Source organism: Chroicocephalus ridibundus, chromosome 9, assembly GCF_963924245.1.
Source record: "Chroicocephalus ridibundus chromosome 9, bChrRid1.1, whole genome shotgun sequence".
Taxonomy (NCBI): Eukaryota; Metazoa; Chordata; class Aves; order Charadriiformes; family Laridae; genus Chroicocephalus; species Chroicocephalus ridibundus.
Window position 1 is genome coordinate 46,316,076 of NC_086292.1, and position 24,069 is coordinate 46,340,144.

General features: G+C 42.1%; 1 protein-coding gene across 1 annotated transcript in view; it reads right to left on the bottom strand.

Annotated features, from left to right (window-relative positions):
• ADAMTS17 (ADAM metallopeptidase with thrombospondin type 1 motif 17) overlaps window positions 1-24,069 on the bottom strand; it is a 191,410-nt gene that overhangs the window by 145,404 nt on the left and 21,937 nt on the right. Inside the window, exons 4-7 of the mRNA XM_063347091.1 lie at window positions 18,310-18,482; window positions 6,966-7,049; window positions 6,221-6,378; window positions 464-507 (exon numbers count right to left, since the gene is read on the bottom strand). Coding sequence (XP_063203161.1) covers window positions 464-507; window positions 6,221-6,378; window positions 6,966-7,049; window positions 18,310-18,482 — 459 coding nt within the window. The remainder of the gene's footprint in view (window positions 1-463; window positions 508-6,220; window positions 6,379-6,965; window positions 7,050-18,309; window positions 18,483-24,069) is intronic.

The following is a 24,069-nucleotide window of genomic DNA, read 5'->3' on the forward strand; positions in this document are numbered from 1 at the left end:
TAGGAGGCAGAAGAGAAGATTTAACTTGGCTTTCCTACAATGAGGTATTCTTCTCTGGTGTCTGAGTGCCAGTTTGATCTGGGAGTATTATACAGGTTCTTGCAATTGGAAATACATTCATTAGTGAGCAAATTCTTGGTTTAGGTGAGAGAGCACTGAAAGGAGCATTATACAGACACACCAAAAGACACAATCTCCAAACATCTAATTCTACATCCGCTCTACAGAAGTAGAAATACTTAAGATTGCTTCCTGACCTCAGAGACCTCCAGTGCTTGAAGGGGTTAATATTTAATGGCTTATTTATAGTTCATACCCTGCTCAACTAATCCATATTTGCATCACAGAGGTATACAGAATAGCAAAAGCAACATTAAGGCAAACCAAAGAATGAAAGATTGCCCAGAAAGCTCCTCTTAGCAGACTTGGCTATCAAAACACTCTCGCTACTTCTTTGACTTACCCACAGTGTCACAAGGCTCGTCTTTGTGTACGCAGAAATCTGTCCTAGAAAGAAAAACAGAACAGAATTGAAATGTATCCTGTGCCTCCAGACTTCAGGCAAGGAAAAAGCAGTGATGCATGACTCACATATCATGGGTGTTGAGGTTTGAATGTTGTTTTTTTAAAAAACTGCTGTGCAGTCTACATGATGACAACAGAGATAGCAACATTGATTGCTACCACAAGATTACAAGCAATTATGTGAATCAGCTCCATATTTAACAGTCCAATTTAACAGACTTATGATTCAGCATGTAAAAGAGTCCTGCCTCACTCTACGATGTCAGACTTCTTCAGCAACTGGATTAAAACAGAATCTCTTCTTTTCACAAGAGAACCGTAACAAAAAGGAGCAGACACCCTGTGATGCAACAGCACCATTAAAAGTGGGAGAAAGAGATACTGGGGACACTTCCTGGAGACACAGGACTAATCGTATATACCCAGAAATTCTCAGTTCTTCACTTTTTTTCTTCCACTGGAATAGAAAAAGACAAGAAAGAAGCAGGACTAAATGGAGAAAGACAGACATTGACAAGGAAGAAGAAAGAGAATTTCAGGATTTGCCAGGTAACAGCTAGGTGAACTGGCTTCAGCTAAACTTATTACAGTCAGATTTGCTATTTTATGTTTTGAATCCAACACAGAGGTTCAAGAGACTTCATTTGGTCTCTGTTACTCCCCACATCTCAACCACTCTCCCCAGATCTCATCAAGGCAGGAAGAGATACTACATATGCCACTGGCACCCACAAATCAACCAGGGACCCATGCAGCTGTATTAAATACAATAAAAAGCCTTGAAGCTCACCATCTAAGTGCTGACACTTCGTGTGAGATTTTGTAACCGAGATTCCTCATGACAGAAAAACAAGTGTGGGAGGAAAAGTAGTTTATAACTAAATTAATGGTTTGAATACATTTCAATAAGCACTTAGACCTAAACTTTAGGAGCGATCTTGACCAGACCTGCTTTGCAGTGCTATCCATTATGAAGAGGAGCTGGAGAAAAACATCACATGTGCTAAAACATTTCAGAAGTTCCTTAACCCAAGGGAAGACAAGGAACCATAATGTCTATCATTATGGCTTTCCTCACCCTGTGGGGAGGCTAGTGAGAGAATCGTATTAGTGCATTTGAAGTGTGTCATTTGAAATGCCTGAGTCCCCAGTGGGATTTTGAGTTCAAGAGTTTGGCAGGGGGAAGATTAAAAATACTTCAAGAAAGATAATACTTAGCAAAAGAAAATACTTAGAGAAAGATTAAAAAAGCTTTTTTCTTGAAGCAAAATATGAAAGTAGGATTTATGGGAAAAGGAATTTAATGCCCAGGACTGTGGCTGATGAACCTAAGGCCTTCACACCAAACTCCTTTGAAAGTCACAAATCAAGTTGCCAAGGGCTTGGAAGGAGAGAAACAACAGCTATTACCAGCTCTTGTTAAGCAGACATTGAAAACTAACCATGCTTTAATGCAGAAAAACCATAAGAACCATCAAAGTGTTAAAAAATCAGATAGGAACAAAAGAAAATCGGAAGCTACAACCACACATCAGCCCCAGCTTTCATTTTTCACTGCAGCCTTACTGTGTCTCGACACCTTGGCATTCCAGCCTTTCCAAAGAAGACTAATGACAGTCTCCTGACAGAGCTGGCACAAGCACGCCTGCTTGAGTTCCCAGAGCTAGCTTGACGGAGGTTTATTTAAGGACTTATTATGTTATATAAACTGGTAAATCAAACAGATGCTTTTCTTGTGACAACAGATAGCTGAACTATTAGTAGATGGCAGGAGGCCATTGCTAGAAAAGCATCTTTCTTCAGGGGCTGGCCAGCTCTGCAAATAAAGTACAGCAATTTTGCTCCTTGCACTTTGTGTTCTACACTGAAAGGTGTCTGGCACTTTCAGGCAGCACCCTGGAGAAATTACCACCGTGTTATAAAATAAAGGGTCCTGCAAACAATCCAGCACAACTTGCAGACTCTCCTACAGAGGTCGAACAATCCCTCTCTGTAAAGGGAGTGCTGGGATGCTGTCCGGTCAGGGAAGGACTTGAAACAGGTCAGCAGGAAGAACTGAACATAGCTGCCCAATTCACTGCATGTGGGCCGGCAAGTATGAAACCTCTTCAGCACATCCTTTAAACTGTCATAAACACAAGTCCAAGAGAAACCATCCTTCTATTCAAAGATCTTGTATCAAAATGCTAGGCTTTAATCATCCAGTCCTATTGTAAACATTTTACCCCCAAATTCTGCAGCCAAACAGAAAAGCACATCCAAACCTTTAGTCACAAATGAGTTTGGTGGGTCTCAGTCTTCTTCCAAAGGCAAGCAGCCACCCCACCACAAAACCTATATACTGAAAACTCCTACAGTCCTGTCCTGGCAATCAGAGGGGAGCCAAGGCCTGAAAAGCCATTTAGAAAGATCTGTCTCACTTGTGGCTCAGTCACACCAGCGAGGTAAGACAGCCCCATCATGGCACTGAAATTGATCTGCTTTTACAAAGATTGCAATCACAGGTGTCTCTCTGGAGCATTTTTGAGCTTGACTGCCTCTATATTTCTGAAGTGAGAGCTTGTCATGAATGATATTATAATGATACTTCAAGGATATAAAAAAAAGATATCTTAATATTCATTGCATGTGCAGAGGTCTCTTATCACAGAGACATAGTTTTGTTAGCAGAATCTTTTATAGAGCTATGTTGGAATAAAACTCTTACTGCAGTTCAAATCTGAGATCTGACCTTATCACCTTAAGTCTTGGATAATATACTGAAATCACACGCTGTAGCTGTGAAGCAAATTTACTCTTCACTTTTAGCCACTGACTGAATCAAGCGGGACATGTGTTCTCATCTTCTAGGGACCTGTGAAATTCTTGGTCATTATCACTTGTGGTACTGTGCAGAGTGTTCCCATTAGGAGACTTAAACAATTCTAAAATAAATGAGAAGTCAGTTGTTTTGTTCAATGAAAATAGCCAGAAAAGAGCTCAGAACTCCTCCTACAGTCACTCTTCCATCTGGCTTACACAAACTGGAAAAAAATACCTAACTGAGCTAAGCTAAATTCTGCAATTCAAGTCCTTCCTGTAAGAAAGAAGGACAGTAGTTGAACTGTGCAACATGAATAAGAAGTATTCTGTTTAATGGCCACTTCCCAGCATCTTTCAAATGACATCTTTTGACCAGTTTAACCCTGCAGGGTCATAAAGCTAAAGGACAGAGGAAATTGGTACAGTCAAACATCTGCCCCAAAAACGCCTTCCCCATCCATATATACGTTTAATAGCACTATGCGCCCAGTTTCCTCAATGCACATTGAATTGCTTCATTTGCACATTTAATGTAAAGGCAAAGAGGTGGAGAAATGTGGAAGGGAGGAGAAGGCTGCAAATAGAATAACTACACCAGCATATCAGGGAAAAAACCAAGTCTTTCCTTAATGACAGCTCTGAATTTTGTTCCTATCAGTGTTGTGTCATTCTTTGCTCTGCTATCACATCACCTATAGCCTTGTCGGTGACCCAAACACCTACAGCCAGGAGACGTGAGAATGTCTGAAGATTTCCTACGGAATGCAAAAGACAGAAGATCAACAGGGGGAATGTGTTTCAAATGAGACATGCTTCTAAAATCACTGAGACACAGATTCTGCAGACAGAAGTTATTCTGTTCAGCTGCCCATTGAAATATGAAGGACATTATCCATAGATGCCAGAGATCTGAATTTCTGCAAGTTCAAAACCGGAATTTGAACAAGAAAAGTCTGATAATTATAGAGACCACAACACTATACTCAGACCTTCAGAGCTATAACAGATTATTCTCACTGTCTCATTTATTTACTGAACTGGATCATCATATTTCACAGACATAGTATGCCTCTTGTTTGGAATTCAGTCAGGTGGATACTATTAAAATCCCACAGAAGGGATACTTGCCACCTAGGTAACCTACTTTTGCATACAAATGAGTACATGGGGAACATCAGTTAGAGGTGAAGTTTCAAAAGGCAAGTGTGCCTTGGTGTTTCAAATGAACAGAGCCAGATTGGAACCAGAGGGATTTCTTCAGAGGTTGACCCCAAAGAATCTGTTTCTAGTCCTAAAGCTGCTGCAGCTGCTGAAAATTCAGCTTCTGCTTTTTCTGGCACAATTACTTGTGCTGGACATGCTGTTGCTCCCATATCCTCTACCACTGGTCCATCTGTACAGTCTGGGGAGGGTCCAGGGACACACACACACACTTCCAAAGCCAAGAGTAGAAAACCTCATTTTCCTGATGCAGGAATCAGGCTGCTGGGCCAGAAGTCTTCTAAACAATGCTGCATCCTCTATGCAGCAGAAGCAGGATGGGTTAAGGATGACAAGACACAGCAAGAAGGAAGGAAAAAGACTACATGTACTTTGGGGTCAACCACTGCTGGCGTATCAAACAGGAAAAATGCTGCTCTTATGCACAGCAATGTGCTCCCTGGCCTGAACTTTCTGATAAAATCAGAATCTAATTTCTAGACCAACCAAACCTGTATCAAACCAGCTATTCTGGCTGCAGACCCCTGCAAATCTATTGAACAATTCTTGCTACACATTCTTTCTACCATTCTTCCTCAGATGCCTGAGTCCAACTCATTTAGCCTGACATTATGCATTCAATTTTATAAGCTGCAGAGAGACTGCACAGATGAAATGTTCTGCTCATTCCCTCCACCCCATGCTTAGAGCACATCAGAAGAGATTCTGTATGCCTCGCTTGTCATGCAGGACAACTGGATGCGCAGATGAGTTTAACAAAAATGTTAGTTATTTATTTAGGCTCTGATCCAACGAAGCACATGCTTAACTATAACCAGGATGTGCAGCCCATTGACTTCAAAGGAACTATTCACCCTGTCTAAAATGTTAAATATCTGCTTAAGTGCTTGGCTGGACTACATTGAACACAGAGGAGAGAGAAGGATTTGGGGGAACTGCACACATGTCTGTGAAGGTGCATTCTTAGGAACTTTTCTGGCCCCGTGCCCTGCTCACCAGCTATTTTATTAAACACTCACCAAAATCCCATGGATAGTTTGCAATGTGACTATTTACACAATAGATTATTACAATCAGAATGGCAGTTTATGCAAAACCATGCATTTCTACTTACATTGTTGGCAGAGAAAAAAAGGTGAAAGAGGTGAGTAATATTGAACTGCCGTACAGACATTTCCTGTCTCAAATTTGGGTAAGTAGTGTTTTCCTAGCACATAAAACATCCATCTTACACTATATTTTTGTGCTCACTTTAATTATTCAGAGATCATTTCTATAGCCATGCATTCTATATTTACATCTTAAAGTATGCAATCAACTTAAAAGACCATGGATTTGCTCCTCCAAAACCTCACCTATTTTTTCTACTTGTACCAGCTGGTGTTAAAAAAATATCATCACCTGTGCTGCAGCCATGTCTTGCCTGTATCCTGAGCACGACAACGCTCGGTTTCAGGAGGAGACATGCTTTTGCATACCTTGTTAAGTATACACAGACACAAGACAGATCACTTTCATCGGAGTCATTTGAGCCATCCAAACAGTGTGTAGGTAGCAAATGTATCATCATCAACAGATATTTTTCTTGGATTACTGCTAGACCAGATAACCCCATCGTTGACTGTGGGCCATTATTGGTTGAAGTAAACTGATAAACCAGACCTTACTATACCTGGTTACAAAAACAGCAGCATCCACTGGAGGGGTGTCATCCCTCGCGCCAGGAACCTGGTTGTTACCAAGGTATTTTGCCCCACCGTATTCTTCATTTTGCCATTGACAAAAGCTCTCCAGAGATCTCTCTCCATGATGCCCAATAGACAATTTCGCCTTTCGGAAAAAAAAAGGGATACAAAAGAAATATCAGTCACAGTCTTTACATAAAGCGTTAAACTTCTGATGAAATACCAGAGGCTCAAAGACATAGTGTGATACAAAGAAAAGTGTGAAACCAGCTTCATCTGAGCAGGTGAACTAGGGACTTTGGATTCCACACCAACTTCCATCATTTGATCTACAGAACAAACTCCATCAGCTGGCCGCACTCATAAGATTCTAATACAGAACTACATTCACAAGTCTCGTAAGTCTGGAAGTTATATATTCGATACCAGAGCCATATAATTTTTAATCTTTGTAACAGTTAACTCCTGAGACTGGTTCTCAACTATTAGGTGGACAAAGATTTACCAGGAAGGATAAATAAAAGAATTAGAGCTCTTTTCACTCCCATAGTGTGGAGTACTTCCCACCTTTAATACTGCCTGGTGTAGCGTGGCTCCCACTGCTTACAATTTATGATCATGTGGCCAGACCTGCCCCACTTTCCCCCCCACCCCAGCACAAGGATCCTGCTCTGCCTGTGAGACTATCACAGTACAATTACAGCAGCAAGGTAAAAACGAGTTAGAACTCACAGGACGGTTGCGGAGCAGGACTAGTTTGGTCACTCGAATGCTGACTTTAATTCCAAGACTTTGATGTTGAAACATGTTGTACACCTGTTAAAATGCAAATAAAACATCCACAGTGTATCAGTACAATACCAAAACCTAGTAATAGTTGAAGGGACTAATTGTGACTAAAGTTAGACATTTATCCTTCCAAAAACTGACCCAAAACAAACTCAAATGGGTTGTGCTACTACACTCAACAAAACAAAGAATTTTTAAGAGCTACTGTGTCACCACTCTAACAGTTCCACATACTACAGTGTAGCTAAAACACTTGCAAAACCACAGTAGGTTTGCTCCTATCGTACTGCTTTTGGCTCCACCACCTGAAAAATTTGTCACAGACTAATCTGAGCAAGATTCAGCATTCAAGGCAAAAAACATTAAAACAAAGAAATGCTTTTAAATGGAATAAACAAGAGGAAAAGGGTTCCTCAGCAGCAAAGGAGAGAAATATTCCAAAGGATCCGTAAACATAAACCAAAGTCTCAGGAACATGGACATACGTTATGAAGCATCCAACTAATATGGATCTTCAGCATTTAAATATCAGAGATATCTGAATGCAAGAGGAAATAATGGTGTGTTTTAGACTTCAGGAAATAGAATGGAAAAGCAATTTCCCTCTGTTATTTTCATATCTTATATAAGAGAATAGTAATAAGGCAGCACATAATGACACAAGCCTCAGGAAATACAAAAATAGCACCGGAAACTACCTTACTACTTTCTCCAGATTTTGCATTCCAGTTCAGATGCTTCACCTCATTTTTATAGGTTAGAACATAAGATCTTAATTGATGCCAGAATTTTATTCCACCAATTTTTCCATGTACAAATGCTTTATCTAGACTATATCAAAAAAGGTGAGGGCGGGGTTTATTTTTAAAAAGGTTTAAAATACATCATAATAACCTTTGGATGAATATTGTATTCCCTACTCAGTCAAAAAAAATAAAATCAACATCAGTGAAGAAAGACTCTTGACTACCGTGAGGCAGGATTTGGCCTCAGGTAAGCTATACTCCTTACTCACATCTCTTTTGGCTAGAAATACCACACAGGCTCAGCTAACTTCCTACAACAAACCCAAGACCTGAACACATTTTGGATATTATGTTTTCAACGCTTGGTATTTTTCCTATTTGTGCAAATACTCAGGAATGTGCTCAGTGTAAGAGAGTTCTTAAGCTCTTTAGTGTTTGGAGTTTGATTTAAGCACACACATAAATGTTTCCTATAATTTAGGCACAGATTGCAAGACAGACGCTACTCAGTATTTGACCCACTGACCTTTAGCATGAGCACAATAAGCCATTTATCTTCCCTGTGGCTGGTATACAAATGCATACAAGCGCTGGTACTATTTGCTTAGCTCGGGGGTATGTTGGTAGAGTAGCTAAGGCCTCTCACTACAGACCTGGGGGAATAAACTTGACACTTGCAGAGAAGGGCTCTGATGGTGGACTTATGTGTAAATGGAGACCTGGACATTCAGCTGAGAGGGTCAATGGGGCATCATGCTCATCAAGTCAGCCTCTCATGTCAGCCTCTACAGAGGTTAACAAACATTTGCCTGTGATGGATGCCTTTGATTTGCCTAGATCACTGCTAGCTCTGACCATCCCATAAAGATTTTACTCATAAAATGAGAATACAGCAAACTGGTTCTTATCATTAAGCCTAATGGATAATGGTGCTTGCCTTTCCCCCAGAGGAGACAAGCTGCCTGCCTCCAGACGCAGCACAGAGAGATCCAAACACCACTGACTTCAAAAGGTAGTTTTCACTGGTAAAACGTGCATAGCAAGAACCAGCTGCTGGTGAGTTTAGCTGTCAGCCCCTCTTCCTTTTCTCTAGTGCTCTCCATCCTTAGGATAACTTTGACTGCATTTGTATTTGCATCCATCACTGATCTCAGAAGAGCCCAACCTAGCTAGCAGCAGCAACAATTGGATTCTAAACCAAAATACACTAGGCATGCAAAAGAGGCTTTACTTTGCTTGTTTATTCAAGCTTTGTTTGCTTATTCTCTTAAATGGAGCCCAAAGAAGCCCCAGGTTGAGGGTAGTTTGTGTTGCCTAGTAGGAACAATAACCTTTCCCTCTGCTAAATAAGCCTGACTGGTACAAGTTGCTGTTCTACTTCAGCACAACTAAAGCCTTCAGACACAATTCACCTAGAGAAGAGACAGACCCTTTCTCATCAGAGATCTGCTCCAGCTAGCTCTGCTTCCATCCCCCACTCTGAATACCTCAGAGGCTGAACCAGACTTTTGAGTCCATGAGATCTGACTGGATTAGAAGGGAGACGCTTGCTTCAATGCAGTCAGACTGGTTCCTTTGCACTGCAATCGGTACTGTAATGTGTGTACAGGTAAACATACTGTAACGTGCCTGACACCACAGCGCTGGCCCATGAGACTCTGATAACGACAGGATGCTGATTACGCTGCAGCGCAAACCCAGGTGTAATAGCAAGTTGTTTAACTACAAGGATCAATCTCCAAGTAGATCGTTTATTACTGGCAAAAGGCAAGAAAGTACAATAGCTAAAAATACCAACATGTTGGGGTAAATAATTTCTTAATGAAGGTTCAAAAATTTTTCTGAGAGATGGATAGACAGTTGCCAGAGGAACAGTACTTTGTTTTGTTTCATGCAACTCTGCACTCACTGTTTCTCAGGATTTTAAGTGTGATCATAAGCTCAGCTGAAGAAGACATTAGCACTGTGATTTAAGATGGTCCAGCACCAGAACTGCAGGACACAGTCAAAATATCACATTTATAATTTCCAATCTTCTTTCATGAACCAAGTTGAAGAGTAGAGAAACATCTCCAGTTTCATCTGTCTTCACTGATTCTTCTATTTCTTTTCCTGTTAGTAAAAAGCCCCCTGTAAAGTTTTATACAGAAAGGTCTACATAGATTTAGCTGGGAACTGTTCACACTCCACCCACAAATAAACTTGTCTTTCAAAATGAGCTGAGATCTGCAGGCAAATTAGCAAGAAAACAGACTAAAAGCGTGCCCGCAAATTGGTCTGCGCAAGCAAACACAGCTCTTATTCATCAACTGAATACGGAATATGTATACTCTCATCACTATACTGAGAGGCCTTCTCAGTTAAAACAGAGTGCAAGAGAGTTCTGCACAAGTGATTTGACCTTGCATTTAGCCCAGACATAGGACTGCGAAATGGAGACACAGAGGCTGAGAGGCAACGAGCCATGCGGCACTTGAGCTTCTCTGATTAGACGCCTGCCAGACCCCACCTCGCCGCTCTCTCACAACCCCTCCTCAACAGGACAGGGGGACAAAATAAGATGAAAAAGCTGGTGGGTTGAGGTAAAGAGAGGGAGATCGCCTATCAATTACCATCATAGGCAAAACACACTTGACCCTGGGAAAATTTAATTTATTGCCAATTAAAATAATTTGCATTGAGAGAAACAAAGATAAATTAAAACAACTCCTTGCCCTCACCTCATCCCATCACTTTTTTTTAGGCTCAACTTCACTCCTCCATTCCAGACTCCTCTACCTCCAAGCCGTGCAGGGGGATGGGGAATGGGGGTTGTGGTCAGCCCATAACAGCTCCTATCTGCTGCTCCTTCTTTCGCACACTGTTCCCCTGCTGCAGCATGGCCCATCCCCATGGGCCGCAGCTCCTGTTAGGAGAACCTGCTCCAGCGCAGGCTCCTCTCCACAGGCCACAATATTCTTCAGGGAATACCAACCTGCCCCACCGTGGTCCCTCCACAGGCCACAATATTCTTCAGGGAATACTAACCTGCCCCACCATGGTCTCTCCACGGGCTGCAGGGCAATCTCTGCTCCAGCACCTGGAGCACCTCCTGCCCCTCGTCCTGCTCTGGCCTGGGCGCTCACATGGATTTTTCCCCACACTTTTTTCCTCACTGCCTATGCATTCTTTTCCCCTTTCTTGAATATGTTTTCACAGGGGCACTGCCAGCTTTGCCAAGGGGCTCGGCGGAGTCCTGTGGTGGGGCCGTTGCAGAACCGGCTGCAACCGGCTGTGACCAGCCCAGGGCAGCCCCGGGTCTCTCCTCACAGAGGCCCCCGCAGCCCCCAGGGCACCTGCACCCAATGCACCGTCCTTTTAAATGAAAACCCAAACCGTCTCAAATAGTGGTCTTTAAGGCTAGAAGGAACCCCAGCGAGAAGACAACCAGACCTGAAATGACTTGATGAAAAAATATGAGACCGAGTTCAGCACAGGTTATTCACAGCCATTTTGGCAGCATGCAGCCAGTGTTAAACCAGTCTGTGCCAGGTAGGTTGTGCCCAAGGGATGCGTTATCATGGAATCCAGGTGTCTTTAAAATAAAAGAATTCAAATCCGTAGGTCTTTCCTGCTGAGAACTGCATTCCATCGTGGCAGCGACCACCTTGTGCCCTTCCCACCCAGCCTACAAGGAAACCATCACCCACAAGCTTGGCGTGTCAAAGCTGTTCAGACACGACATCCAACTGGCTATCATCGGCACACGAGCTAACGGCGCCAAGCGAGGTGGCTGAGATAATTGGTACCAGGGGAGGGGGAATGGGATTTCCTAGTGCAGATGTTCTCAAGGTTTCCTGCTGCGCGGACAGCATGCATTAACAGAGAGACTGACTCACTCACAGACACCTCCCATCCCACTCGCAATACCGTGGGCCACCCTCCCTCAAGCCTGCAATTGCATCACACCCTTGAGGCTGCTGTGACCACTTCCAACAGGGGAAAAGTAAAAATATTTGGGGTATTTTAGAACCTTTTAATAAAATAAGGCAGCTGGGAACACAAGCGTCAGCTACATGAAACCCACTCACACACTGCCGTGGAACAACATGCAAAGGTTGCTGTTTTAGGACGTCAGCACAGTGCCAGAAAACAGCTTGGCTGGAAGAGCAATGGAGGTTTTTGGTCACTGGGCTGAAGAGAAGGGATGTGAAAAGTTGTCAGTGTGGCTGAAGCGTGGTCATGAGCACTGGTTCCTCTGTTGCAGGTGAACTTCTACGCTGTATTGACTTCCATTCTGTGAGGAGTCATCAGAAGTAGAGAGAATACGTGTTGGAAACAGAAAGAGGTATGATAAAGAGTCATACAAAACAGTAAAATGGAAGGGGAAGTGCAGAAGAACAAGAAAAAGAATAAAGCCCATCTCTGACATCTCCCTCCTTCATCTGCGTTTCCCTGACAGAACCTTATTGCACAGAATGCCCTAAAGAAAAGAGAAAAGCTTGAAGCCTGGACCATCCTTCTCCTCCTCCTCTGTTTGCATTCTTCCTGCCTGCCTTTCTCCTTATGGCTTTGACAAGGAAGGGACAGAATAAATGCAGCTTTGGCACAAGCTGTCCAGGCCTGCCCCAGCGTGCATAAAGCACAGCCTAGACATGAGGAATTGGACTAAGAGAGGAACTAAACTACATCAGTTTACTTTTTTTTAATTCTCAAGAGCTTCCTCTGCAGGTGGACGGTGGGAGGGAGACGTGTGTGTTTCAGATGTTTTGGAGTTCAGAACAGCAACCCTGAGGGTTAATTGACTTTTTTCTTTCCTAAGCATTGCACTCAAGTGAGAGCCTCCCCATTGCCTTGGCTGCTGGACGACGTTTGGAGAGCAGAAGCATTAGTCAGGTTACTGAGGTTGTCTTTCACTTGTTTTGAAAAGTGCTATAGGATTTCTAACACCCACCTAAAGCCAAGCTTTCAAATTACCCAATTAAACATTATAAAAAAAGTACATATTCATGGCTCTTTATAAGATACAGTTGACATAACTCTTTCTCCTGGGGCTGCTGGAGTGAAAAGAGAAATCTGTAGACAGCGATCAAATATTTATATCATTTTCCCTTACATCCCTGTTCCCATCATGAAAATTCCAGATCAGGGTAAGGGAGCCAATTATCAGTGGCAGCTCTGGAACCTTTATGTGCCAGTCCCCAAGAGCACAGACATATAAATCCATCAATGCCTGCATGATAAAAATGATTTTATCTGCTTCTTTAACATAGAAAAATCTCTCACAGGGGAAATCCAAAACGAAAAATGATCTGCAGAGTGTAAAGGCTTCAGAGAGTAAACCAGTATTATTCCTAAAGAAAAACATAAAAATTTTCCCTCTTAATGACATCCAAAAGATCACTAACTTCAAGTTACTGCTTGCTGCTCCAAAGGGTTTCCACACTAATTGCATGGCTTAGCAACAGCTGCAGGAAAACTAACACATAGTACAGTAACTTACCGCTGCATGCTGTATTCGCTCAGAAAAAGTCAAGCAAAAAACCAAGCCACAGTTGTAATTTATTCCAAAACCACAAAAAATGCACTTAGAAGAGAAAAAAAAAAAAAACAAACCCAAACAACCTTTTTTTTAAGGTTTTCAGACACACAGAAAGCAGGTTTTAAATTATTATGTTGTGGTCTTGGAAATTCAGACATCTCTGTCGCTAAATGCTCGGAGGGTCAGTCTGAGTGGGACTTGGGTTTGCAAAATAAGCCCTGCACAATTGCAAGGAGCCAACATTCACAACTTGCTGTTCAGGTACTAGCTCAAACCAGTCATCCTCAACTTTACAAACACACTATGGCCACGGACAGAATTTTCCAAACGGTCTCGTACCACATTTATCGTATGCTTCAGAATCATTAGAATCAGAGTTTTCTCCAGGAAGCTGAAGGCCTAAGCCATGAACACCAGCCACAGTAGACGCCAGTGCAGTTTGCCTGGTCTGTCGGGACAGAGAAATTCTTTTTGGCTTACTGGACATTTCTCTCAGATGAAAACACATGAGGAAACAAAAGCATAAAGCTCCCGCAAGAAAGCGGTGAATGCCTCATGCTTCAAAACCTGCTCCGGAACCAAGCCTAAAGTGGCAGCTATTGTGAGCAGATACACAGAAGCACAGGGGAGAGGAAAAGACAAAGCCAATGCACTGGTCTTCTAGCTGCTGGCTGAGAAACCTGAAGTTCCGTTTAGATGAAGCCATGAAGTGTTGCAAGAGCAACACAGAACCTCATAAGAAACAGAACATCCATCCAGCCTCCACATGGATGAAATGCAATGAGAAACTATAGTTGCCAGATGCAGACTAACAGAATGGGTGAGCAAAATAAGCATGTTTTACCACAAAGGCACTTTGTTTTAGAAGTTAGAGGAACTTCTAAACACTGGTGGCTACTGAAGAAGGGCATGAACAAAGGCAGGATGCAAAGGGGAGACAAGAACTGAAATGCAAAGACTGAAACACTGTGCAAAAGCTCAATACCAAGGGAGTTTAACGTAGAAAAATAAATCAGCACATACATATATTTAAGTAGCTGGTTTTGCATTTCTAGAATTCTGCTGATATCTCTCTATGTCCATGTCCTTACATCCAGCATGCCCATAAACTCACTGCCTTGCTGCGGCTGCAGATGTAAATGGTAGCATTTGACAACTTCTTTATCAGCTTTTTTTTTTTATTATCACAAAGCCATGAGGAATCGCCATTAGGAAAGTCACGCTGAATCAAATACCTTGCCAGAAAACAAGAACCGGTTTCATTATAGAGATGGTGACTTAAAAATAGTCAACTGAAAGCCCTGGAGCCGTGCTTGTTCCTACTCATACATTACAGAGTACCTTGGAGGGAAATTCTTCCATGGTCTTGAAAAAAATCTGTCTTACAACTTCAAATATTAATTTATTAAATGGAAGAGTTTGCACCTCTACAATGACTTTCAAGTAAACAAGTAACTTTAGTGCGAATCTATTCTCTGTTCAAGGGGATGGTCAGAACCACAGAGTTTCATTGAAAACACAGCATTTGCTATTTGAAGTACTACCTGTTATTTCTGCGTTGCAAAAGGGGCTTGCTGTGTTTCTTAGCTGTTATTCTAGAGGAGGTGGTGGGGTTTTTTTCCCCTAAGATTCTCATTTACCAAGGGAGCAATAAAACAGTATTTTGTAATGCTGACTTTTTTCCCTTCAGAAATTCTTGTAACATAAATAGATATTAAATACTTTAAGGCAGATCACTTTATTTAAAATGTCTATAAATATAAAATGCATTAATAAGACCTCTTAATGCTTGTTTTGTGGTTTGACAGTAAACGTAATGGCTTACAGAGAGGAGTTAAGTTAATATACCCCTGACCAGTAATGTTCTATTTGCTTAAATGCAAGCATCCAAGCCAAAATTAACATTCTGGTTTCTTTTAGAGGCAGCCCGCCATCCTGCAGTGTGGCTGAATAAGCACTGCCTAATATCATGGGACAAATCCTGCCCCCCAAACAAACGGTCACAGAAGGCTGACAGAAGTCCTACCGAGGCAGGCAGGAAACAAAGATCCCAAGCCTCCAGGAGGGTCTTCGTTTGTGTGGTTACACAGAGCACAACCGATCCTGCACCAGAGAAGGATGTAACAGATGCTGCCCTGAGGAGTGAGGGTTGTACTATTCCTCATATCACAGTTTTACAGATGGGAAACTTCCACACAAAAGATTCAGCATGGCTGGTTCAGGCACTACCCAAAGAGCGTGGCTGAGTGACGAGTTCAGCTAAGGCCTACCTAAACCACATGACTATCCTGTCTCCCTGAAATACATTTTCTGAATTATTCTTCAGCCTCTTTTGTTGGGATGAAGATCAGTTTTCATTATAGCAAATGGAATGTAAAAATCCCCTTTGATTTCCTTGAATTTCACCTTGTTTTATAACCTCAGAATAAAGGATTTATGCAATGATGCCATCTACGTGTTTGCCTATTATTATTCCTTGGTATCTTCTGATCTTGCCAGACGCTCACAACCAGTCTCCTCAGGGAGGTCGAGGCCTGAAAGATATTATGTTCCTACAAGTGTGGGAATGTAGGTGGCCAGACAAAGGAGTGAGACTCTGTTGGTGCTCCTCTGAAGGCTGAAAAGCTGAAACATAAATTCAAATCCTATCAGACATCAGAAAAAACACATGGGTGAGCCCCTAGGAGCAATGACTTAACAGTGGGAAGCATTTCAGCTGGACTTTGCACCCTAGGAGATGTCAGATAAATGTGTTCCTCAGCCAAGAGTCCTCTTCCATGTGCACTCTCTAGTGTCTAATAAAGGGGTGAGCTCACACTACAGCATCAGAACCTAGCTTAAAAGTCCATCAGCCAAATCCATTGGAAACTAAGCTTCAATATTTGCTTAGTAGATGGGTTTAGAGAACCCAACCCATCTATCAGCGCCTCCCGACACATATATATTCACACCTGGCAAGCTGATGTTGCTGAGACGTTCTCCAGTACTCCTCAGCCTGGACAGACAACAGTATTCATGGCCATCTTTTGTTTAGGACTTGGTCTATCAATGTATTGAACCCTAACAATATTCACAGGCTGATAAACTATACAACATAGAGATGCAGTAATGGCTACACTGAAATAATTGACCTGTTGGCACGAGGATCATCAAAATAGATGATTAGACACGTGTTTTAAAAACCCTCACAGCGTAATGCCCTGTCCTAGCCCTGGCAGGACTGTAGAGCGCAATGGCAGATTTTTGTTATCTCACTGATGAATCAGTGCAGAACAGATTTTATGAGGACCCCTGGGCTGCCACTGCAAAGAAAAAAAGCACCCATCACCCCTCTTGAGGTCCCAAGCATCTGACATAAGGGAAAAACTCAGACCTGACACATATGTTACACCTGAATATGCACTTCTGTTAGTTCAAAAAGTGACTTGAGAAGCAAATTTGCTCCGAGCTGAACTTATGTTCTGCCTGCTCACTGCAAAGCTGGTATGTGAATTTAAAGGTGGAGGACCGTGGCTTTGAGAAGAATAAGGCTCTTATGCCGCCAGCAAACACATCCTTAAATGCAAGAAAGCCAGTAAGTAGACCCTAAAGTGATGGTGACATGAATGGATTTGTTGCAAGACGACATTTCCGACAAACCCACCCAAATAAATGTAGAGACACAATGAAGCCCTATTAAGTGACTATTGTCACAGCATGCTACAAGGCAAAAATAAAAGGTGGAGGAAGGGACATAGAAAAGCAGCTTGTTAACAGAAGAGGCTAGTTAAACAAATGCCCTGCTTAATCAGCAAGGCATTTCACTACAGGAGAGCTCCCTCACACCAGTGGTTGAGAAAGGAATACAAGACGTCTTGAAAAGCTGTTGTCCCATAGCAGGATTATGCACTGAGCATCCATCACTCAGCTCTTCACTGGGAAGCATGACCAGTCAATTACTATTATGAACCGCTTTTTTTTTTTTTCCCAAGCCAATTTGCTGCTCATGAACAACAACAGAGCAGTAGTCAGGAGAATGAACGGTTCCTGGATGTTACAATAGCATGGGCAGAGGAATACACGCTTCCTCCAAGGCTTCCTTGTGCAAATGCCTCTGGAAGGACACCTGCCGTCTCTAAGTAGAGTTTCCAAGTGTCCACATCCAGTTTAGCCATTATCTCTTTATTGGCACTGCCAACAAGTGACTGAGTGAGCATTCATTGTGAGAGGCTTTGTGTTCCCTTATCAGCTGAGACTGAAGGCTTAGCTACTAGGACAGCTAACAAATTAACACCCACGCTTCATGCGAGCTTGCGGTTTCAAAAGGCTTTCCTCACTCCTGGCAGATCCTCTGCAGAATTTCTAGAATGCTTCTAAAACCCAACTCCATCGACTATTCAGAGGTATGATCGGGGCCACTTCATGTAGCGCAGGAGGTCCTGGGGTAAAGAGAATGGGATGAGCTAGCAGTTTGGTGATAAGTTTGCCATGTTTTCCACAGCAAGGGAGGCAGCCATTTTCACTATGTAAAAATCAGAGATAAAAAGTGTTTCTAACTGACTTAAAGCCAGATTTTCTGCTGGAAATCAGTATGACTGCTGTCTTCAGTAACAATTTGACTGCCTGCTATGACAACGACCCACAGAGAAGTATCTCTTATGAAACAGGCATGCCATGGAATTCTTTAGGAGCCCAAGAAACACGTGAGACAAGACCATCTATCCACTCCGGGACACTCTCTCCCAAGGTAAACAACAGCAGTACAAAAACATGGTAGAAGACACCACTGCTGAACAATTATGGAATATTTCTTAACTGAAAATTTCAAAAAAGCTTTTTATTGTGATGTCCTTAGGTAGATACAGGGAAACACACCAACGGGGGAGAAGAGGCACACAATGCAAGAAAACCAAAACCTTTCCTCCTACCTCAAGGTCAAAACAATTACCTGGTTCAACTGTCAAAGAAGCCAGCTTTAACCTACCCTTGATATGATATGTTTACTCTTGATTCTTCTTTTGAGAGTAAAGCGCCTACTTACCATATTCATAACTGTGAGGATGAATCTTTGGGCAGCCTCGGCACCATGATATTGGACCATATCAGCATCTGCCACCACCAGAGTTTCTACTGTGTACTCGTTGGTAAGTCGAATGGCATTTCTCCTCTCTCTCCAGTCACTGGTTGATTTCATTTTCTTTTGTCTCTTCTTTTCTATAAGTCAAAATACATATTAAGGCTGTCAGATCATAATAAAACATTTATACTCTTTTCAACAAACTTTCATGTGCACATTCAGATTGAATGACCTTTAATTAAAGTGTCCTTTGTTTATTAAAAGAAGAAACCAAGAGGTTCTGTTGCAAGTACATCTGTACCTCTGTATCCAGATTTGCATGAGACTACCACATTACATGCAAATAGAAAAGAGGATGGGAAAAGAGAAGAAATCCAGAACAGTAAAAGATGAGCTGTAATTCAAACCAAGAAGAAGTCATGCTCTTTCAAAAGTTTCAGAAACTGGAAATCCTGCTTGTGAAGAGCGTAACATTCCACTATAATGGAACAAGTGCTAATTATGGAAAAATCCGCTGAAGAAAACTTTAGCATAGGAGACCATGCTTCGGGATGCAATGTGCACTCTAGAGTCTGCAGGTTCTCCTTCGCCAGGGAAGTTGTAAGATATTCCTGGAGTCAATATTTCCATTAGTTGCATTGTTACTTGCTACGAGCATTATTAGAGCAATGTAACAGAACACAAGATAGAGTCTCAAAAATTTTAAATTAAGTAAGATTGTTTTGGAACATGCACTATTGGCCAACTGCAGAAGTCTCTGGATGAAACCCAGAAGTGCAGAAGGTCAGGCTAGATAAAACCTTCTCAAGCTTTCTTTGCTCATTTATTGCTATTGGCACAAGCGCCAGCACCAGCAGCTGCAGTCACTGGCCACCTACGTGCAGAGCTCACATGCCTCTTTATTGTGGTACACGTACCAAAAGCAGGGGACTCCCTAGACCAGCTGATCCTTAATAAGCTTAAGTTACAAGAACCTGTGAAAAGGACCCATTCTAAGGACTATGAAGTGAAGCAGTGGTCAGCTACCATTAACTCAAAAATTAAAACACAGAAGTTAAACCTCCCTTCCTCCAAACTAAGAGACTAACATATTAGTAATTTTTCCTCTTCTAAACTGAAAGGTGAAATGTGTTTCACAGCTCAAAGGCAGATGTGCAAAGCAGCCGAGGTATGAACAAAGGAGAAATTAGGTTCAGATCTGAAATTGAATCTGCTCACTTCGTTGCAGTCACAAAAAACGTATTCATGTTTTCAATTGTAAAATGAAAGAAAAGCAAATGAAGTCATTAAAACAAATTTATTTTGCAATAAGAAACAAACTGCCAAGATTCATTGAAATCACATCTGCATACTGGTCAGTCTGCAACATACTATGGATAAGATACTGACACTGGTATTAGCGCTGATTTCTTCTAATGAAATAGGGAGCAGAACACACAACAGGTCCTGAAACAGCATAAACACAACATTCAATGAAAAAGTGACATGGGATAGACTGTGATGGATGATCAGACAGATACCTCATGTCACGCTACACTTGCTGCTCATTTCCCAGAGCAGAGAATTCCCTTCTCATTTTCTGTGGATTTAACTTGAGGCCCTCTCTTAGCAAGGCACCATTCTGCAGCAGGCAGATCTGAGTTAGCATTCACTGATCCTGTTTTTCCACAGCCTGTTTACCAGCTCCCTTAACATATATTCAGCCTGAATTCCCCTTTTTTCCCAGGCTCATAAATGCACTCACATCCAGATCATCAGTTTTCCCTGATGGACCCTCTTGTGTTCAGGGTGATAAACTCCATCAGCTGTAAGCCCCCCAAAGCCCACCTGAAATGGACTCCCTGCCTTCTGCTCATTCACATGTTTTCCGTCTTGTCAATACACACATTTGCACGTGTCCATCCCATATCCCTATTCTGAGTTGTCTAGCAGTCATCCCGTATAGCTCTGCACATGCTTTTCTGCCCAAGGCATCAACTGTCAACACTGGGTGAACATTTTAAACTGAGAGAACAACCATGAAATTTGATTTGAATCTTTTAAAAAAGAGTTTGGAAATATCCCCCCGGGTCTAAAAAGACAGACAGGAGCCCATGGACAAGGAAAAAATGAAAAATTGGGTGCTCATAAATAACGGAAGCTACATGCCAGCCGCAAAGATGAAAATAGTTTCAAGGCTTGTTTTCACATGGACTGCAAAAAAGCTACAGAAAACTGTGCAATCATGACAAGGCTGCCACAGAGCAGGGAATCTTTATATTTCCAAGTGCTGTAGAAAGGCAATAAAATAAAATGGAGTCACGATACCAGAAAGAAGAAAAGATGAATGCACCTTTGATTTGCCAACTATGGAATGGAGATGACTTCACCAAACTTTTGTGAAAAAGCTCACGTTTGTTTGTTTGCTTATTCATTTCATTCCATTCCATTCATCCACCCATCCCTCCCTCCGCACAGCCATGCACCTTTAGCTGCAGTACTTTCAAAGTTATCATTTAAATACCAGGGGGAAAAATCCAAGAAAAAGGAAGAGAATGCAAATTATTCCAGTCTTGCTGCTAGCAATCAGAACCTTCATGGAAGCACTTCCTCATCAAATTTTTATTCTGGTAATCCCCTAATAAATTAAAAGTTTTCAGCTGATGTAAATCTCCTACCTATACACTTGTGTCAGAGGAGCAACCCACTATGCCAGACACTCTGTGGAGAAGAGGTCATGCCATGGTCATTTGCCATGGGATTGCCCGGGATGGTCTCTCCTCCAGAGGCAGATGAAGGAATTGGCGAAGCTTTGCCGATTCGACTTGGCACCTCTTTGCAGAAGGCAGCTGTTCAAAACTCTGAAAGGTGTGACTTCTGGAGAGCAGCAGCGTAAAGGGACTCCTGGCAAATTGCTGGGTAGTCTTGGTTCACACAAAGCCTCTGGCCCCCATTCCTCCATGAGTTTTACTTCAAGCTGTGGATTGGCTCCTTTCCACTGGGTGGTAGGGATTAGAGGTTGTGTGTGGAAAACTATCACCCCACAGGCTTGCCTAGAAACACAGCCAAAGTGACCTAACTTAGAGAATCTGGGCTCTCGCTCTCATCCTCTCCCTCACATTGTCCAAGTGTAAGCTTACAGAGCACTTAAAACAGCCAACGTGTAATGGACTCAAGGGAGCTTACAAAAAGCCCAGGTGGTCACCGATGATCCGCTACGGAAGAGGTAAGGGAAAGCAACACAAACTACTTGAACAGGTGTCATGTTTTGTGTCCCCCTGCCCTGCAAACTTTTTTTTTTAAGTTTGTAGCTCCTCTATAGGGTAACTCGTCTTTATTCTTTTTGTCCTCACAGAGGGATACTTTCGGAGTGGTCTCTATTTGCATCTTCCTGCCTACCACACATGCAAACAATTTTCCAGCATAATCAAGCACATGGAGAAAACACAACTATCATTTACATGGATGAACCATCACAAAGAGAACAAAAGAAATACACACATCCCCTATTGTAGACATTTGATGAAGACAAGAAAAAGATCCAAAACCAAGAGTAAAAATCCTCATTAAACGCATCTGCAACTCATACCTGAGGTAAGTCAACTTTATGAAGGTATCAAAAAAACCCCCCACATCTCTAGAGCCTCACTTCAGAAAGAAGCCAGCCCAGAGAAGTCTCACTCCTGCCCCACATGATTTATGGACTATGGGCAGAGAATCCCTCCATGAGTACACGAAACCCCAAAGTAAAATAAACATCAGCCATTAAAACAAGGATTAAATGCTTGGTGGATTCTTTATTTGAACAAACTGATGTTACAAATTTTGTGGTGCAGATGTTAAGTGTTAGTGTGAAGGCATAAGAGGCCATAAAACATGGGCAGGAGCCTGTCAGAGGAGTTTACATTGCGGGGAGCATACATATCCACACTGCACACTATTTTAGGAGTCAGGTGTTCCCTGCTTAAGAGGTCAGACAATTTGATGTGAAATATGAGCTGAAACAGTCAATCTACAACACAGCACGTATATGCTAGGAGTGACTAGGCACAAGGGATATTACTCTTTTGCCAGTCACTTTGACAGTGTGTTACAGAGTCTATCTGGCCAAAGATTCTACAAAATTCAGGACTGTTAGGTGATGGGAGAAGGGCAGTACACCCCAGATCCTCAGTATAAAATGGATGTAACATTGCACAAATTCATTGGCCGGCTTTTGTTTACAGGCTTTTACTTTTCCTTGTCTAGCCACTTACAAAGCAACATGATCTTATCACATTCTGCAGTCTAGCAGTCTTTGCAATCTTCGTCAGAATGGCAAAAAATATATAGTCCCTACTGTAATCAGAAGCACAACGGAGCTCTTCTGAAGCCTCAGTAGAAAACTCCTTATGTTCAGTGCTTTTTATGGCAACCCGACAGATGTACAATTCCAAAGCAACCGCCCCAAATGACCTTTTCCTATTACACACCAAAAGCCCTGTCTAGCAGTGTCTGGGTTTTGGCACATTCTTGCTATAACTGCAGAGTCTCTTCCTGCTCCTCCTACCTCCCTTCCAACAGTATTTCCCAGGCTCATATGAAAAGAAACTTCTTCTCCTATAGCCTTACACTTTTTTTTTTCACTAATCTTTCCTTTTGTAATTTTAGCTACCTCATTCTAGTTAAACCTACTGAAAGTTTCTGGATGCAGTTCAACAAAAGCCACAAATAAAAGTAAAATTGCAGAGTCCTTTCTGCAAGGCCAGGCTTCTCCCTAGAAGCTCTTTTCTATTGCTGCCTTAAAAATCCTCTCTGGTTCTTCCTCAGGAAGCCGTCTGCTAACTTCTCTCCACCCATGACCCCTTTAACATCTCTACATACCCTCACACGGAGGGCAAGCTATGTTTTCCTTTACACTGTTACTTCAGAAGCACAAAAAGAAGGCAAGAGCATGTGAGTGGGGCAAACAGCTAACACTAGTTTTCCTTGTGCCCCAGGAGCTTCTAGAGAATCTTTCACTGCTACTCACATTAGGTGGGTTTTACTGGTTTCACTTAAAAATAAAAATCATCACCTCTCCAAAGCAAGAGAGAAAGAAAAAAAGAGATCTTGCACACAAATCAAGCCTAGAAATTAAAGAAAGGAAGTTCTTGCAGTATATGCTTACTAGTTAACCTACAACCATACACCAATCAGAGGAAGGGCAAGTTTGCTGAATTATCAGAGGGAGAAGATGTCACAAAGTTTCTCTGGTACTAGATATAGGATGCAAACACCTCTCAAAATGCTATCAATTCTGTGTTTAAACAATCTTTATACTGCATCTATGTCTCTTAGACATTGCTATTTAATCTAGAAACTACATTAATTTCAAAGAAATTTTCAAATTTAGCATAATGCCTTGATTTCACTTCAAATCAAGAAGGCAAGGTGTAAGGTGGAGCCCAGAAAAGAAGTGAAACAGAAAGTGGAAGTTAACAGCAGCATTTACATCCCAGGTCCTAAGCAAAAGCAAAACCTAAAGAGGATACAGGCAGGCTTCTTTCTTAGTTTGAATTGAGATCAAGAGGTGGTGGGTTGAAACATAGAGAAGAGTGTGTGTTATTTAAAAACACCTCAAAAGAAATATGCTACAGTTAAGTCAATCTACTCCTCATGTTTGTATCTGACAGCAGAGCGGCTTCCAAACCACTTATCGAACAGCTTCTTCAAAAGACTGACTGCAGAGCATCACCACGGTGGATGCACACAAGCTATAGAAGT